The sequence below is a fragment of the Mixophyes fleayi genome, chromosome 5 (genome assembly GCF_038048845.1).
Source record: "Mixophyes fleayi isolate aMixFle1 chromosome 5, aMixFle1.hap1, whole genome shotgun sequence".
Classification (NCBI taxonomy): domain Eukaryota; kingdom Metazoa; phylum Chordata; class Amphibia; order Anura; family Limnodynastidae; genus Mixophyes; species Mixophyes fleayi.
In genome coordinates, this window is record NC_134406.1 from 139930437 (window position 1) to 139950539 (window position 20103).

The 20103-nt window shown below is 38.9% G+C and overlaps 1 protein-coding gene across 1 annotated transcript in view; it reads right to left on the bottom strand.

Annotated features, from left to right (window-relative positions):
* TMEFF1 (transmembrane protein with EGF like and two follistatin like domains 1) overlaps nucleotides 1–20103 on the bottom strand; it is a 210724-nt gene that overhangs the window by 56414 nt on the left and 134207 nt on the right. The window contains exon 5 of the mRNA XM_075212887.1: nucleotides 17782–17878. Within this exon, the coding sequence (XP_075068988.1) occupies nucleotides 17782–17878 (97 nt within the window). The remainder of the gene's footprint in view (nucleotides 1–17781; nucleotides 17879–20103) is intronic.

A 20103-nucleotide genomic window follows, 5' to 3' on the forward strand; every position in this document is an offset into this window, starting at 1 on the left:
TCCTTTTGTTCAGTGCAAAAGCACTTTTGGGCAAAGTTCTGTCTCAATTTGATTATGACTGAGACGGATTTCCCCGTGGTACCTCTCTGCGCTTAGAGAGATGTAATGGGGGAGGTAGTGGGCGAGCCTAGCAATTTAAAGGCGTTCATGCACTTTACATGCTATATTGAGTTGAAAGCAACCGCAAATAGGTCTCTAGGAGACGTATCTTTTGCGGGTGCTTTTAGCTGGTGCAAGAGATCTTACTGTATTAAAATACAAAGTAAAAAATAATAAAACATTTTTAAAAAAAGGTTTGCACCCCTCCCAAACAGCATAACCAACCCTTGTGCTGTTTGGGGGATAATTTTTTTTACATTTTTTTCATTTATTTAATTATCTGCTTTTCAGGGTACTGTGCATGATACACCTGCACATCGGCCCACAAGGCAGATAGAGAGGCGTGTTTGTTCAATTTGCACAGTATTCTAAGTCACCCGGATCTAAAGATCCATGCCACTCTAAATACTGTGTAAATTACGGGATGCAATTTACACTTACAATTTCAGTGTAAATTGTATCCGACTCTAAATGAGGCCCAAAGTCGGAATACAACTACATTTTCAAAACTTTTAGCTGTTTTGACAGTCGTTTGGTAAAATAACAATACTATTATGTGTATTATGGAAAAGATTTATATTTCTGGAGGTAAACTCAAGCTATACCAAGCTAATGTACATAATATAACATCATAGTGAAGAAGAGGAACATTATAACAAAACAATTTGTTTTTCTATGTAAACTGTTAATAAAAGCGTTATATACTGTAGCCTTTGGTGTGCTATTGATTTCTTGACCTTTAACTTACCAGCATTTTGTTATTTATTAATGTGGAAAAAGCAGAATTGAAAACTATTTTAAACCTTTCACTTTTTCAGATGTACAGTTGTAAGAGCAAATTATAGTTGATTTCTGTTGAATTGAAAACTATTTTAAACCTTTCACTTTTTCAGATGTACAGTTGTAAGAGCAAATTATAGTTGATTTCTGTTGAATATATAATTGCAAAGTGCTGTTTATCTGTATTCTTTCCTAGGTGAGGACTTCATCTAAGTTAGTCTCTTTTCTGCAGCTTGCTATTACCGCTATCTATGAGATTTAGGATCTATTTATTTCCTATCCCTGCCACAAATTACTGCACAATTTATCAATAACAGTTTCCTGAGATGGAGATAGCAACAGGAGTACAGCGATTTGCAAAGGGAAGCTTCACCAGAGGCGATAGTCTACACCAGCCAGGGGGCTTTAATAAACCTGGCGAAAACTTGCAGATTTAGAGCGTTTCTCCATTTAATAAATAGACCCTTCAACCTGTGATAAAAACTCTCTCCCCATATACTGATGAAGGGCACTCTCTAACAAAACAAATCAGGTCTATCAAATCTTCTAACAAAATAAGTGTAGAATTTCAGGGGAGTAGGGACACCAAATGCAAAACATCTGGGCGTCATTCACTCTTACTTTTAGTCAAATGCCAATGCCAATCACATTGAATAGACATTTGGCAACCTTTCCAGGTTTGCCTCCGGGTGTCTCCGGGGGTGAGTGAGGGGGCAGGGCTAAGCTAAGCACATCATTTTGCACCTGCCTCCATGATGTAATGATGGAATTGTGTCATTTTACCATGGGAAAGGGGTGGGCCAAAATGATGCGATTCCTGGAGAATCACATCATGGAGGCTCAAAACCTGCAGGAGAATTGCCAGCTCTCCTGGGAGTCCGGGAGACCTACATGGAATTCGGGAGTTTCCGGGACATTCCAGGAGAGTTGGCAAGTATGTGTATAGAGCATAAAATATCTCTAGGAATATCATATATGGATTTGGAATTAGTATAAGTATTGGCTATAAAGTACATTTTACAGCAGATATACAGTTTTGAACTGAAGGGCTCTGTAAGAAGGCCCTACCCAGTGGCCATAAGTGGTACTGCAAGTTTTTTGTTTCCTTTTTAACTTGCATAGCACCATTTGGACAATAATTCCCTCTCTTTAGTGGACTCCAGGGGGTAGATTTATCAAGCTGCGGGTTTGAAAAAGTGGAGATTCTAGTTATCGTTTACTTAGTACATTCTACCGAAGGACAGCTAGAATCTGATGTGTTGCTATTGGCAACATTTCCACTTTTTCAAACCTGTAGCTTAATTAACTTACCCCCAAGGTACATATAATGAATCCTTAAGGTGGAAGAAAAATCAAACCAAATGATTTTTTCATTGATAGAAAGGTAGACACAAATTTAAATATGTATTAACGTCTAATTCTTATTTACCTGTCATGTATTAAATGAATATCACTTGCATTATAGTAAAGACTATTTTACAAATTGAGTGGTTTGTTTGTAGGTGCCAAAAAATTCTGCATTTTAGTTTTCTGATTCAAACATTTAATCCCACATACCAGTTAACATACGCTGGTACATTCATTTTCCCTGCTGGAATCCTCTTTATGACAACCATCTGTTCAAGTTTTACCCTTTTCTCTGTAGTGCAATCCAGCAGAAATGAAAAACTAACAAGCGTCATTACTGGAGGGACTATATAATGTCAGAAAGAAGATTATTTATACTTCTCTCTATTAAAAAAGTAATACATCCACAAAACATGCTTACTCAGTCAAATGTACTATGATGCTCTATGCATCCATTTCTTTTCCAGAATAAAAAAACAAGCAAACAGAATTGCATTGGAGACTGCAAATACTGAACTGTGAAACTTTTTCCTCATGATTCCCAGGAATTGATGCTGGTTCTATAGGGAGCAAAATTTTCCAAACTGTTCTGAGACAATATTTCACACGTTTCTCAGACAGAAATTGTCCTTCAGTGTTCAGCATGGAATTCCGATTATCATTTTTCATGCATACATACACGGTGTACTCTTTGATTACAAATGAAAAAATTAAAATAGCAGGCAGTATACCCCTCCTCCACACCCATATACTCAGCCATCCCTGGTACTTCCATTTTTTGGCATCATTATATTGGGACAATTGTGGTGGGAAAGTTCACTGTATCAGAGGTCTATCATGTTCCACAGTCATGTTTAACAGTGTCCTATGTGTTTCTAGATCACTGGTGGGCAACAGATGATGTGGGTGAGGCCTGAGAGGCATGTGAGGGGCATGTGGGCAAGTCTGAATGGGAATGTGGGGGAGTTTCAGAGTATATGAGCAATCTGAGGGCATGTGAGGATATTTTGTGACAAGTGTCGGTCTGAGGGCATGTGAGGGTATATTGGAGCTAGTTACAGGTCTGAGTGGCATGTGGCGGAATTTTGAAGCAGATGGAAGTGTCAGTTCATATTGGGATGAGTTGTTTTGGGGCTGTTTATTTAATTATTGAAATTAAGGGTAATGTGCGACCCTTTTGGAGTTCGACGTCCCTTGATATATATCGGTTTGCTCATCACTATTCTAGATTGCTCTGTATACAAAGACTCACATGCTCAGGAAACAAATTGTCTCTGGAAACTGCCCTCAGATTATGGCAACTGTTCTATCTTATAAGATATTTTAGTTCACAGCAAACTACTTCATGAGCACCAGCATCAATAACAGGCCTGGACTGAGAATCTAAGACTTCTGGCATTTGCCAAACAGTATGCACAAAAGTATCAGTGGGCTGGTTTGGGTTCCCAAACTTTTGTTAAAATGGGCTCCTTAGCATCAGTCAACCTACTACTTCTGATTTCAATAGTTTTCAACTGCTGCTGCTGCACTCTCTGATCTTGGTGCCCACTTCTTTACTGAGTTTGTTGTAGAGATGTTCACTCACCCCCGTGTTTTGGTTTTGGATCTGTATTAACTCTGTGTTTTGGTTTTGGTTTGGATCTGTATTTTTTAGAAAAATTGCTAAAGTATGCTAAAATCACATCATTTTGCTTTTTTTTTTGTTCCTACATTATTATTAACCTCAATAACACTAATTTCCAGTCATTTTTGACCATCTCACAACTCACAATATTATTTTCATACACTTTCGGACAAAGCCTGCAGCAAGCTGGCTGGATGCTCAGCGACAGAGCAACGACACAAAAACACGGCAGTTCATAGCACATCTAGGAAACATTGCCCCACAGCAGTGGCAGAAAAGAAAAGGGGTGCACGATGGAATTGTCCTTGGGCCCTCTCACCCACCCTTATGTAAGATATTGAAAGGGGCATGTACAGTTTATCAAACCAAGCACTCCAGCGACAAACAGTGCCACTTTTGTGGCTAAAGTGATTGGTTTGTTTGGGTCCCCACAAAACAAGCTACCAATAGCGTAGCTGCCTTAAGCCCAACAGTGCTGTCAATTAACTCAATGAACATTATTAAATCATGTCTGCTCGTGCTACATCTTTAATCTCCTTCTCCTCTGTGGATACCTCCCTCTCATCCCTGAAGAACTGCCAAACTTATGTAGACACATTAATGGATATTACAACTGGAGTGGCAATAGATCTTTTTCAGATAGACTGTGTCATGGAACATATGGGCAGCATAGAATTCGTCATGTTGGAATACTCTGCACTGAACAGAGATTTAAACCAATATATAGATGCAGTTGAGGAGACCACACTGAAGTTAAAATGTGACCCACCGGATGAGATCCCGGATTTAAGAGAGCTTGTACACAAGAGATACACTGCGCTTCAGAACTACAATACAGGGGACAGAACGATAAATATGTCCAGTTTAAAGAACAGCTAAGAGACCTGAGAAAACAAATGGGTGTGTCACTGGACCCTACAGACGAAGCTTTGGAAGATGAAGATGAGGAGATAGCTCTCACCCAGAGCACTGCAAATTTCACTTGTCCTATAAAACAGTTGGAGATGGTGAACCCAGTGAAAAACAAAGTGTGTGGTCACACGTACGAGGGAGAAGCAATTGAAAGGATGAGTAAAAACAAACTTCTGAAGGGTAAATCCGCCAGGTGTCTAAAAATTGGCTGACATGAGTATATTGGATTTTGTTCCAGACAATGCACTAAAAAAGAGCTATTGGCATTCACAGCAAAAAGCAAAGTCATCACTGAGCTTCAAATCGTCCCCAATCCCAAAAAAATTCAAATATAGATAGGTACCTTTGACATAAAGTGCATATTACAAACACTTTATGCAACACTGATGAAACAGCAGCAAAGTGGAATGTTTGAGTAATACATATAAACGTCTATTTAGACAACCATTTTTACATTAATTCTACAAGCAAAGTTGTTCTTTGCTAATAAAACTGTTGTCTTTATACCATTAAAAAAATAAAATAATAATCCTCCACCATTCTTTGCAAATTTTGGTCAATTCTTTTAGAGTAGACCAGACCAGATATCAAAATGTTGTGCTTAATCATCTGTATTATCAATGGGTATCTTGCGAAAGCTAACTTGTGCAAAGCACACAACAGTTTATAGCATATCTAGGTAACATTGGCACACAGCGGTTGCTGAAAGGAAAAGTGGTGCAAGATGTCTTTGGGCTCTCCCACCCACCGTTATAATGGATCTTGAAACGGACATGCACACTTTAACAAACCAAGCACTTCAGCGACAAGGAGTGCCACTTTTGTGGCTGAAGTGCTTGGTTTGTTTGGGGTCCCCACAAAACAAGCTAATAAGGGGCATAAGACACCTAAGCTAATTGTGCTGTCACTGAACAGTGGCAGGACGTTGTTGTTATCATGCTCAGCCTCATTCTCACCCTCATCAGTGTGTACATCATCCTCACACATTATTAATTCATCACCGCTGGAATCCACCATTGCAGAAGTCTCAGTATTTTAAAGTAATTGGTGGGAAAGGCCTTCCTCGTGGAAATTGTAGTTCATTTCGAGGAAGTAACCTCCTATGCCGATCACTGACAAGGCTCCCGGATGTGCTGAAAACTCTTTTCAAGTACACACTAGAGGGTAGGCAGCTTTAGGCAATGCAAAGTGAGTTGTTATATGGGTCTCCAAATTCCCTTTATTTCCTCCCAATATGTAAAGGGACTGTCCTTTGGATGATGATAGTAGGATCAGGTGGAGTTACAGCAGAGGTGTCACGTTTTGGTCAATTCTTTTAGACCGACCAAATGTCAAAATGTTATGCCGAGTCATCTGCATCGCCCCTGGGTCTCTTGGGAAAGCTAAGTTTTTTCCTAGCAGCAGTTGACTGAGTAACTGAAGGAGGAGACGCCGTCCTGTCACGTAATACTTGAGCTGCAATCTTGCTCACCAATAGCTCCTTGCATCTCTTCAGATCTGGATCAGTTGGAAACAAAGAGAAGACATAGCTCTTAAACAGAGGATTAAGCACAAAATGCAGTGATCCGATTTCAAGATTTTGATAACTCTTGGATCCTGGCAAAGCGAATAAAGTACTTGATATACAAGTCCCACATACTTAGCATAATTGCTTTGTTTAATCTCCTACTTCAGTTTCTCAAGCTGCTTTTCCAAAAGTCTAATTAAGGGAATCACTTGACCCAAGGTAGCAGTGTCTGAACTCACTTCACAGGTAACTACGTCTAATGGTGTCAGCACCTTGCGCAACAGGGAAAGTATCCTCCAATGCGCTGCACTAAAATACATTCTCCCTCCTTTCCCAATGTCATGGCTTGTGGTGTAAGCGTAGGTGGGTTTTCGCTGTTCCTCCATCCTCAGAAGCATATAAAGGGCCTGATTCATTAAGGATCTTAAATGAAGAGGATTCTTATTTCAGTCTCCTGGACAAAACCATGTTGCATTGCAAGGGGTGCAAATGAGTGTTCTGTTTTCCACATAAGTTAAATACTGCCTGTTTTTTCATGTAGCACACAAATACTTGATAGCTTATTTGTACACTGAAATTTAAAGTTGATATGTGTGTGTTACATGAAAAAAACAGGCAGTATTTAACTTATGTGCAGAACAAAAAACTCATTTGCACCCCTTGCAATGTAACATGGTTTTGTCCAGGAGACTGAAATAAGAATCCTCTTCATTTAAGATCCTGTTTCAGTTGATGGCAGGACAAATTAAATTGTTCTTGTAGCTGCTGCAATCTCCTACATGCCGTTGCAGAATGCCGGAAATGTCTCAAAATTTTACAGGTCACAGACAGCATCTCCTGCACGTCTCTGTCATTTTTCAAAAAGTTCTGCACCACCAAGTCTATTGTGTGAGCAAAACAGGGAATGTGATGGAATTCACCCAGCTGTAATGCTCTCACAATATTGGTGGCGTTATCAGAAATGACATATCCTGAGGAGAATACAAGTGGGATAAGCCATGTATCAATGACATCCCTGAGTTTTTGTAACAGATTGTCAGCTGTATGCCTCTTAGTGAAGCCGGTGATACACAGAGTAGACTGCCTCGGAAAAATCTGACATAGTTGGGTACATGCTGCTGCTGTTCCTGCTTGTGAAGGCAAATCACCAACCCAGTGGGCTGTCAGAGTCATATAATCTTTAGTTTGTCCAGCTCCACTTATCCACATATCTGTGGTTAAGTGTACATTGGCTAGAATGGCATTTTGTAGTCCAATAATTAAATTTTTATGAACCTTCTGGTAGAGGTGAGGAATAGCTTTTCTAGCAAAATGGTGTCATAATGGAAATTGGTAATGGGGACACAAGACCACAATTAACTGTTGAAAACCAGCTGCATTAATAGTGGGTATTGGATGCAGATCTAATACTAGCATAGTCGTCATAGAGTCTGTGATCCCATTTGCGACTGGGTGACAGCTTTCATACTTGCTTCCTCTTGCAAAGGAGTGTTTAACAGTAAATTGTTGTAAACTACTAGTAGTCTTCTTCTTGGTCTGCTTCTGGGATGAAGTGTCACCCCCAGCAGCAGCAGTACGGACACTAATGCTAAAGAATTCTTCTGAGGAATCCTGGGTAGTGGAGGAGAAATCTAACCTTAGCAACTTGTATGCAGGACTAACTCAGACCACTAGTGAAGCTATTGATGAGGAAGGTGTTGTGGGTGTGGATTGAAGGTGCCAGGATCCAGATGAGAGAAGGGACCAATCTAATGCTGGACTGCTAGTTATTTTTTTAGCATAAGTTTCAGAGTTTCCAAAAAGATTCCCATGAACTCTCTTCAAATGGCGTAACATCGATGAGGTTCCTAAATGGTTATAGTCCCTACCTCTACTGACTGTGGCTTTACAAACGGCTAGACAACTGTTGTCAGGATTTGGATAACAATAATTCCACTTATAAGAGGTGGATTTTTCGGTCTCATGTGCAGGCATGTCAATGGTCTTCCTCTTATCACTGGCAAGAACTGCTTCCACTGGTGCAGGACTTACAAAAACAACATCATTGTCTTCAACATCCTCATTGTCAGCTACACAAATATTCCCCTCATCCTGTTGCAATTCCAAAGTGGCATCCTCAACTTGTGTATCACCAGCTACACTTGTGCTGCTCATCCACATATCTGCAGAAATTCTGAAAGGAGGCTTCTTTATGAGTACAGTATCAGAAAGGTCAGGCTTACAGATAGCACTCGTGGACAGACTCTCCTCAGGGATTTGTGTAATTTCTGAATCTGAACATACAGCTTCTTCTAATGCCTTACTTTTTTCATCCAGCTCGGCTTTTACATTTGAAAGTATTTTGGCACCATTTTATGAGTCTGAATGACAAGGTCTTGCATTGTCATGACTGACCTTACAAGAAGATGCCTCACTGAAAGTTGCAGAACTGGCACTCATACAGATAGGCGAAGGCCTGAATCTTTCCTTGCCACTGCTTTTGTGGAATGGCATGTTGGCAATTTTATGTTTATCTGCAGTTAACTTTGCCTTGGTTATAGGTGTTTTATTTTCTTTACCAAGGTAAAAGGTGTTTTTTTTGACATTTTTGTTTCCCTGACTTAAAAACACTATGCACTTTAACATAGGCTTTAGCAGATGATGTAGAGGGATTACTGTCATCATGACTGGTTCCAGCAGCTGCTTGGTGCTCCTGGTCTTCTGTGGACTGATGTGAATCCATTTCGATGGCACAGAGAAATGTGACTGGAGACTTTCTGTGACTTCTGTGAAATGGAGCTGGATCTCCGTGGAGGGTATTGCTTATAGAATCCAGAACATACTTGGTACTCGGATCTGTGATGTTCAGGTGGGCTCGGTTTTCAGAAAACCGAGCCCGAGCATCTCTAGTTTGTGGTGATGTTGATAGACTTAAGTGCAGGTTAATAAAATAAAACCCTCTGTGGCTGAAAAAGAAATGTATTCTGCTTTGGACATGCACTCAGATGTGAGCTGGCATGGTTTGTTTCACAGGGCTGCTCTTTTGTCCCAGTACGTCCCTGATTAATACTGACAGCTAACAAACTCATTTACTAAACAAAACTAACAGTAAACTAGTATATATGCAAACATATATGTGTATATATATAGAAAATAATAGCAATTCAGATACAAAAAGACGCGTGACTAATTATTAGTAATGGTAGTCCAATATAATCATAGTCCAATATATAAAATCCTTGTATACACTTCCCATGTGCAGGTGGCTGCCAGTCCTCCACGAACCAATCGGTGTATTATGGAAAATGAAATCTAGGAATAGAAGCAAAAGGACAAGGCGCACAATAGTGTAGTATTTTGATAATAAATCTTTCAAAGGTGCATATCAAACCAAAGTGGTGATACACCCAATCCTCATCACCAAAGAGAGGTAAAATGTGAATAAACCAGAGAAACTGTGCAATGAATCAGTATTTCAAGCAGTGTGACACCATCCACTATTGTGTGTGTGTGAGTGCGTACCAAATATAATGTATATATATATATATATATATATATATATATATATATATATATATATATTGTAACAAAAGGAGGCATTTAGATGGCAATATGCAGAGAAAGCAGGGAAGTAAAGTAAAACATTTGTGCAGCAATGCACCTAGGTTGAATGTAAAGACCTATGTGTAACAAACAATAGTTTAAGTTTGGTTAACTTACATGCAGAGAAATCCTTCCTCTCAGCAAACAGACAGGGTGTGTCTCTTTAGTGCAAAACAGAGCCAGTGATGAGGCGTTTCCTTTTAAAGAGAAGGTGGGTGTGTCACCTGTCCATCAAGCTAAGGCTGGGGGAGGAGTATCAGGTATAAAAGCTTGTTTGTATCATTTGTGCACTGAGATCAACGCTGGGGAAGCTGGCTGGTCTAGAGAGAGCTGAGCTATGTCTAGCTAGTGTTTAGGGTCTCCAAGTATTGCTGTGAAACCTGTACGGTGTCAAAACATTTACCATCCTGACAATAAAACTACATAAAAAGGAAGAAGTTGTTCGCGTGTGCTTCAGCAGTAGCGGGCTCTTGCCACAATATATATATATATATATATATATATATATATATATATATATATATATATATATATATTTATATTCACTTTCACATATTAATGACATACTACTCATGGTTTGTTTTATCCATTGTACATTTGTTCTGGTGCATCTAGGGGCCTATACACAATATACAAAGAGGAATAATAAAGGAGAGATAATTATATAGTTATTATATTATAGTAAATTGTAGTATTTAATCAGAAGAGAGAAAAAAAACAATGCCTTAACTCCTCTTTTTTTCTTACCCAAAAAAAAGGTTGGGTATCTGTCCAATCAAAGTCCCATCTGAGCTGGATTGTGGACAGGGGGATTAATGACTGAGGACCAATAGTTTTACTGCCTCAGTTGCATGTGCAGCAATGGCTTTTGCTGATACTGTGCATGCATCATATGGGGTATCTATATGGTCACTCCTCATAGGTTCTGTGCAAAAAAATGGCATTTTCCAATGGTGCGTGCGCTGCCTTAGGGGACCCTAATAAGCGGCTGCATCGGGAACCGAGGATGCTCTCTGTGACCCTGCATACCAGAAGATATATTCCACTTCTTATAAAGTACACTCCTTATTTACAGACCAAAAAAATGTCTATGACCTTTCAAGCTTGTCATTTCCACTACACTTTGTTAAAAGTGTTTTAATCATCATTAATTTAAGAATATCTCTACTTGCCTTTTTATAACGTCTGTATAATCGGTATATATTTTATATACAGTTTGAGATCAGAGATTAAAAATATGTTTTTTAAGGTGTAAGTAACGGCAATTGGTATTAAATTAAAAGCATACTGCAGAAGTATCCAAATTTGCTTTGCCAAGATAGTAATCCATTTTTACATTGCTGACTTTGTACCAGATACTTGTTCTGTATATAATAAAACCTTCCCCGACTAAAATAATTCTACATCTGCTTTAGGAACTCAAGACACAAGGAGATAATGCCTGACCTAAGTTCACTAGGTTATTCTAGGTCTCCAACTGAAGGCTCTTGTATCAATGTGTGTGTTTGTGTGTGTCTGTGTGCATGACAACTGGACTATTTCCTTTATAACATCTCAGAAACTGATTATTATAAATTTTGACATTATTTTACAAAAGGAATTTCAACCAGCACTAGAAGAATGAAAACATTTCAGGCATGTTCATTCAATTCTTACATTACACGCCATGCTGCAATAACAAAAACATGAGTGCAGATGCTATTTTGTTATATTTTCTGCCAATTAGCTGCATTACACACACCTATGTGTGGAGGATTGCTTTTCTGAATGTAACATGTAAAGTGCTACGGAGACACATATTACTACAGAAATAATGATTGATTTGTGAGTGGAGTGATAATCTCATTTTTTACACACAATGAGGACATGATTCGATAACTTCCACTGCAGTGGGGGGATGATTTGACAGTCCCATACATCTTCACCCTGTATGAAGCCACCAACTGAACTGAAAGTGCTTATTATTGCCAACATTATTACTGTTGATCATGATTTCACAGAATTGCGCTATTCACGGCATCCATATCAATCTTCCATGTAAACATAATATGTTGTGCCTTTATTTCACTTAGTACAATTTAGGTCTTTGAGCTGAGCTAGTGACAGCTGGCATAGCATTCTTCATCAGATTAATCCTGGCATGAGTATTTGACTGTTAATACTTAGTGATAATATAAATAGTAGTCAGGGTGTGAACCAGATCATGCAGTTTCAGTGCTATGACTGGTAAAACTGTTTTTCTGACTTAAAGAATTTACCGGAATATTTTTGTCATGCCAAATTCTGATAATTGGGGAACTCTGCCGCTATGTGTTATTCTGTAATTTTAAAACCATTGTAAACTTCCCCTGTGGCCCTGTCATTACCGAGATCGCACCTAGTAGACATTATATTCTCCAATTCTCGGTGTCTGAAGAATTTTTAAATGGAACTGAACTTTTTGATGTTTTGGCATGAGCTGATTGGAGGTCATTCAATCAAGTGAAACCTTACAGCAATTAAGATCAGCTTTGTAACTTCCTCAGACACTATGCCCCAAGAATACAATAATTTGTTAGGCTAGATCTTTGTACCCCTGGATTTCACCTTTTTGCTAGCCACGGAGTGGAAGAATGGCTTATGTAAAATATTCATCCGTGATGGACATTCCCTTCTTCACTAGTGGATATTAATAGTCTAGACCAGTATCGCTACAAGGCATCTGAGTGTGCCTGTATGTTTAATCCAATTAGGTGTGCTGAAACCACATTCTGCTTAGAATCAGTCGTTCATTCACCACATTATGCATAGGCTATGATAAGTTTTGTTTTACTCAACTTTAATACAGTAAACTGAACACACATTATTTCAGCAGAATACCAAAAAAGCTTACATACTACAATCATGTTAAAGGAGAAATTTTGATACACTCTTGATTTCAGGCACACTTGCGCACAGGTGCATCATAAACGGGTATTAAGCAACACTATTGTAAGCTTCGGTCTGATATTTTTCTTGCACAAATTGTTTATTTTGATGTTGGCAGAGATAGTCTCACTGTAATAAGGTACCACAAAAGTAATGTTTGATCTGTATTCAGTGGTTATATAGTGTTTTTAAAAGGAGAACTGTAGGGTAATTTTTAACAAAATCCCTGTCTCCCCCAAAATTGTGGTTTCCAGCTATTGAGACCAGTGCAATTCATGAGCACTCGTCCCTGCTTGCACCTAACATACTTATTGTCACTAATGCTGTAAGGCTCGTCCAACCAGCTTTCCCACGGGATAACCTCAGACTATTTTGTCCTGCAGAACAGCAGAAGCAGGGAGTCAGTTGAAGCGAGAAACCTGTGAAAGGCAGATGGTGCTGCCCACACAATATTACCTGTGGGAGGGAGTTTTGCTATTTTTTCCCAATGGAAATCCCTTCTATATCGCTCTGTTCAATTCTCACAGCTATGACAAGTGAGTAAAGCAAGATGAAACATGACAACCACAAATTAAACATTTTAAAGTATATTACTGGTGCAAATTCTGTACAGCAAGTATATTTAGTAACAAGATACTGCCACATAGATAAATATGGGCACAACTCAGTGTCAAAGCCCAATCCCAAATCCATAGTGGGTACAGATAAAAGTTGACATTAGTGTTGCCCAATACGCATTTGCAATACACAAGGGGATACTGGCAACTGTTACCCAAATCTAGAATGTATCGTATTTTATCAAGAGTGCAGTACAAAAGTGCAAGACAAAAATATTTAGGTTCCCTGGATTTCTCTTTTAAATCAGATATCTCATCGTAGTATGGAAAAGTCTAAAGAAGTGAGAGAATCCCTGCTGACAACAAGGAACACCAATTGAAAGTATATTACTGGTGCATATCCTCTACAGCAAATCTTCTAGCTCTAGTAATTGTAGCTTTCCAAGTGGTGCATAGGCTATTTTAGGCTTTCTTCCACGTTCCATTACTAGCAGCGTCGGACTGGCCCACCGGGATACTGGAAAAATCACCGGTGGGCCCCGCTGCCTTACGGCCACATCCCAGCTGAGATCACATCTTTCAAATGCGATCGCAGCTGCGATCATGTGACCCGTTCTCTCCCCCTGTCAGCTGATTGCCTGGAGCATCAAAAGTTAGACCGGATGCCAGGAGCATCAAGGAGCAGAGAGTATATATATATATATATATATATATATATATATATGAATTGGGTGGGACTTTTGTAGGCATAATATGAATTGGGGACACTATAGCGTGGCATTTGTGAATTTTTGGTACTACTGTGTGGCATAACATGGCACTGCTGTTTAGGATAACATTGGGGGCACTCCTGTGTGGCATAATATTGTTTGGGGGCACTCCTGTGTGGCATAATATTGTTTGGGGGCACTACTGTGTGGCATAGGGGGGCTGATTATACTACACTATAGGTGGGCTGCCTTTCTATACTAAACTATAGGGAGGGGGGCTGCACAGAAAACACTATAGGGAGGGGGTGATGGAACCTTTAATTTAATGCTGAGGTGTTTTGGGTCTATAATTGAATGAGGGGCTGAGTGTGGGGAGGAGGGCTATCTATTAAATGTGAATATTATTTAATGCTGAGAATGGTTGTGGGAAATGGATGTATTAAATGTAAATGCTATTAATTTATTGCTGGGGCTGTTTGGAGGGAGGGTATCAGGTTTATTTATTAAATGGGAATACTATTTAATGTTGGGGCTGGAGGAAATCCTAAGTATTAATTGTGGGTTCTATTTATTTAATGCAGGGGCTGGTTGGAATTTTCTAAATGTAACCATTGTTTTTTAGGGCCCTCAACATTCCAGGATCCAGACAAGCCACAACTAAAGAAGCCACAGGTGGTAAAAGTGAAGTGACAAGAACAGGTAGGACAGTGTGTCAAATGTTCTGAGTCTAGTGCAGGCTTGGCTAAACTGTGGCACTCTAGGTGTTGTGAAACTAAAAGTCCCAGCATACCCTTTCAGCAATAAGCTGCTATATAATGGCAAAGCATGCTGGGGCTTGTACTTTCACAACACCTGGAGTGCCACAGGTTAGTCAAGCCTGGTCTAGTGGGACAATCCCGATTTATGATGACTGTTCTGCCCAATCTAAGGGGCATGTCAACACTGTGTACTCTTTATATACACACTACATTCTTTATATACTACACTATGGTGCTAGCTGTCCTTTGTGAGCTGACCACTCCCCCTCTAGTGTCTTGTCACGCCTCTATGATGGCTGGCCACACCCCCTCCAGTGGGCCCCTAGCGTTCCAGTCCCCCGGTGGGCCCTTCATGCCCCAGTCCGACACTGATTACTAGAAAGTCTAATGACAGGCTAACCATCATCATCACCATTTATTTAATTAGTGCCACTGATTCTGCAGCACTGTACAGAGTACTCACTCACATCAGTCCGTTCCCCATTGAGGCTTACAGTCTAAATTCCCTAACACGCACACGCACGCACACACACACACACACACACACACACACACACACAGACTTGGGTGAATTTTAATAGCAGCCAACTAACCTAACAGTATGTTTTTGGAGTGTGGGAGGAAACCGGAGCACCCAGAGGAAACCCACGCAAACACGGGGAGAACATACAAACTCCTCACAGATAAGGCCATGGTCGGGAATTGAACTCATGACCCCAGTACTGTAAGGCAGAAGTGCTAACCACTAACCACTTAGCCACTATGTTGCCCAGAGACCATGTTGGAATGTTATTTTCTTTATTAACCCATGATTCACACCTATGTATAAGCCTTTGCTTTCAATATGCTTGATGTCCCTCCTTTGACCAGGTGTGTCCATTTGTTTGTCCATTGAGTGAACTTAAACAAATTTAAAACAGACATTTGTGTCATTGAACATATTTAGGACACATGGATTTTCAACCATATTTACTTTGACCTTATAAATCAACTAAAAATCTGCTCTGTCTGTACTAAATAGGCAAGCAGAAAAAAAATCACATGGGAACAGGCATTTATTAGTTTCTAACAGTCTCCTCAACATTTAATCTACAGTCTTTATAAAGAATAAAAGCTTTTACTGAGAATCTGCTAGAGGCTCGACCATTACACAGACACAACAGGGATGTGCTCTATTTATGTAATAGAGATTGGCTGATTTCTATGTCACGCTGTCCATAATTATGGATTTTCCAAAGTGTTTTGTTCACTATTAGATACCCACAAACACATTCAGGAATAGCAAAAGGACAGCGTGTATTTGCAATATGTCAGAAATATATTCCTTAATTCTACCATTGTTCAAAAATACCTTTCAGATATTTAGCACCGCCACTCTGCATGCTTAGACAAAATATAAAGTCTATATATTAGCAAGGTTTATTGTGTTTTACTTGCACAATAAAATATGCTAGGCATGTGTGACATGCTTATTAAAGCAGATCTAACAATTCTATATATTTTTACCCCTCACCCTCAAACAGAGTGATGAGGGTCCCTGTCCTCAGGTCTGCACTGTTTTCTTTTAGGCCAACGTGTTTAGGTAAACAGTTTCGTAAAATAGGAATGCTCCTTCAGTATACAGTACCCCCCAGTCTTTTGGAAAGACATTCCTTTTTTTTGGACCCAAATACCCCTATTTTTTTTCTACAATTCATCACTCTTTTGTGTCATATGTATACGTGATTCAATTATTCCATAGCGTTTACTTACTAAATTAAAAATGTTGTTCATTATATACTTAAGTGTATAAAACAGCTGTGTAGATTATAAGTTGATTTTGATTGTAATTAGTATCCAGAAGATTGTTAGGTGTGTGTGTATGTTTGTGAATACAAGAAAGATTTTTTGATAAGATTCTGAAGTGCTCCTGTTTGGTTTATTGAGATGTTGAGAGGTATGTATTAGGGAGCCATATATGAGATACTCAGGCCAGCAGAATATATATTTTAAGAATATTCATTTGAAAACTGAATCTAAATACTAGTTGCATGATGTAAAAGAGCTAATTTTAACAATACAACCAATATCTCCTCCATGTCATGATGGTCACTTACAAAGGAATCATATTGAGCAACGGGTCATTTTTGGAAAAAGTTGTCCTAAATTTGCTCCATGTGTGGAAAATGTTTGACTTGAACTTATCATATGGTAAATTTGATCAACTACATAGGCATGTGTGCGTAATTATTGTCTGACAGGAGGGAGCCACTTAATCTGATAATTTAGTCTGAATGACCAGATCTTTGCAAATTGGCCACCATGTGCATGATCAAATTGGCCACCAGTTTGGTAGTCTGACTATGATGTTAAATAACTAGATCTGCCCAAGTGTGGAAAGCATAAAAGCTTCAGAAGCTGAATAGCACTGAAAATGTTTGTGATAATGTTGTGAACTGGCATATCATTTTCCTGTGTACAACAGACATAAGCCCCTATTTATCATAGTGGGGATAAGCCCTTTTCAGATCAAAATGGGCCAGTGATAGCTATCACCAGGGGCCTTGCATGAAGGCTTCCCTGCAAAATATAGGGAAGCTTATTTCCCATGGACAGCGGCAGTACAAGTATCGCCGTTGTCCTCCTATCGCTTTCACCATCTCATGATGGAGACAGCAGGGGGAATACATAAAGAAATGCTTAATTCATTCAAATAAATCCTTACTTTGAATTCAAATTCTCAGATTTTTTAGTTGATTTTTTTATGAATCGTTGCAATAAGCAGAAATAGAAAATCTTTTATATCGCCTACCATTGAGAAGCAGACCCCTTGTTGTCTTTAAAACCATTAAAGAACATCATAGGTAGTCACTATTGAGTCTGAAATGGTTAATAACAGAGAACAATAGCATGCACAATACAATAACTAATCTTGCAAGTACTATCAATGTATGTACTATGATCTGTATACAATTAGATGTTTAAAAACATAATTAAACGCTCCATCAATTCCGCTTACCCTACATCTTCTGCATCTTCGTCACACTCAGCTCCGTATTTGCAAGCTCCACATTTGGGATGTTTCCTATGAACTTCGGTCCCAGATCCTTCATATTCTGCCAAAAAACAAAAACATGGATGAAAGAAATAATTGGAGAAAGCATAAGATGTTAGTCTTAAGCAGGTGTCTTTGCGCCTTATTATGAGACAAAGCAACAGACTCAGATGAGTAAAAAGAAAAGTTTATAAATAATACTATAATTAAGCTGACATTATATTAAAAAGTACAGCAATACTCCGATTACTCCTGATTACATCATCTTTTCACTAATTACACTCTACCTTTTTCTCTTCAATCCTCTCTCTCCCCTTTTACATTAATACATAAAAAACTATACAATTTAAGAAAATGTAGATTATTTAAGCATTGTCCTTAATTTTGTATTCAGTTTGTTAAAATACATTCACATTATTTTGAAATAAAAATATTGTTTAAAAAGTTCACTGTACATGACTCTTTCTTAATTCTTGCTAAATAAAACAATAGTTCCATGTTCAGAGAGATAGAGAATGTGCTCTGTATCATCCACTAAAGACTGGAGTTTGTAATGTACACTAGCCAACATGAGAATGGGCTAAGTATTGTCCAAGAGCCACCAAGGAATGTGCTCTAAATTGTACACTCTTCACCAGTGAATGGACCTGTACTTTGCACCTTCACCAGAAAATGGGCTTTGTACTGTTTACCATCAACCAGAGAATGGAGTGTGTATTGTGTACCGGGCATCACAATGGCTCTGCACAGTTACTGTACTTGTATATAGTGTGAGTCACTGTGCTGATGAATGTATGGGCTTTAATGCTGATATAGTGTTTGCTGAGTTTAAAACGTTTGGTATAATGTATAAATGAGGTTGCCTCAAGGGAGTTGACAAGCATTCCTGGGCCCTCCTCCATAATTTGTTGGGGGTGCCAAACATCCAAGAATCGGCTCTGTTGGAGTGCACCAGCAAATTAATTTCTTTGTCCCATTAAAATGATACGAGACCCGATATCCACCAGCTTTAGGCGAAAAAGTGCCTTCCAAGGCATAGTGAAAGTAATATAAAATAAAGCCTCACATACTAAACAGTGACAAATGTAATTATTTGTTTAAGCTTTAAATAAAGCTAAATCAGGGGCTGGCTGACAAATTTTCGGCTGGGGGATTAAGCAGCCTATTTGGAATATTTTAAAGAAGAAAAAAATGCAGGCATCCCAGTGACTGTGCCCCAGGTAAAACCACTATGGGACTGATGCCCTCCTGCCCACCAGCCTAGTCAGCCCTTGAGCTAAATCAATCAGCATATTGGGAGAAAATTTAACAGTTTACTTTATTAAAAGTGTTGCTACTAAAGAGTCAGGTGGTTGAACTTTGATGCAATGTTTACCTTCTAGAGACTTTTCTGCTTATCCACATATGGAGGTGCACGTTGCAAAGGCTGCTCCAGAGTGCAGAAAATACATTAGGTGCGCCCCAATGTGCATCAGTGCACAATCATGACATTTTGCAGTGATCTTCAATGTGCTTCATAATTGACCTCCACTGTGTTTTTTTAGCTTCATCCTACACTTTGTGCTATTAATCGAAGCATCTGGGCCTAGTTTCTAAAGTCACATGTGCTGGCGCTCTCTTGTGTGAGTAATACCATTAGTTTTCTAATCACTGCTATAGACAAGAATGAAAATACTTACAATCAAACACTTAGGACACAAAATATTGTATATCTATCCTTACACCAAACATGCTATATAGAGTTTCTGCAATTATTTCATACAAATGCTGCATGGATGCAATACAATTATTTTACATTGTCCGGTAACTAGTAGCAACAAATTCTGTGCACTGTCACAAGCCTAGGTGTAGTCACATCCTCCGGGGGTATGCCCAGCATCTCAAAAGTGCTAGGTCGCCTCCAAGCCCCTCATCCCCTAAAAACACTGTCAATTGTGGTACGCACCAGAGGCACCTGCTCCCAGTGATGATATCAACACTCATAACTAGTCGGAACAAACAGTAACATTTAACTTCAATATCAATAAAAGGTTTATAAGGGAGCTGTTAAATTTACATAGTTACAGCCTCATAATTATTGTCATTTTTTAACGCTAGTAAAAATGCATATCAAATGCAAAATAATTTAATTTTTATTTGTAATTGCATTTTTACTAATGTTTGAGACTTCACTGTAGGCTGCCCAATGTGTTAAGTGTGATAACTGATAAAACAATGAAAAAATGTATGGTCTAAAAAACACTACTACAACACAATGGAAGGCAATACAATAAAAACAGCAAAGTG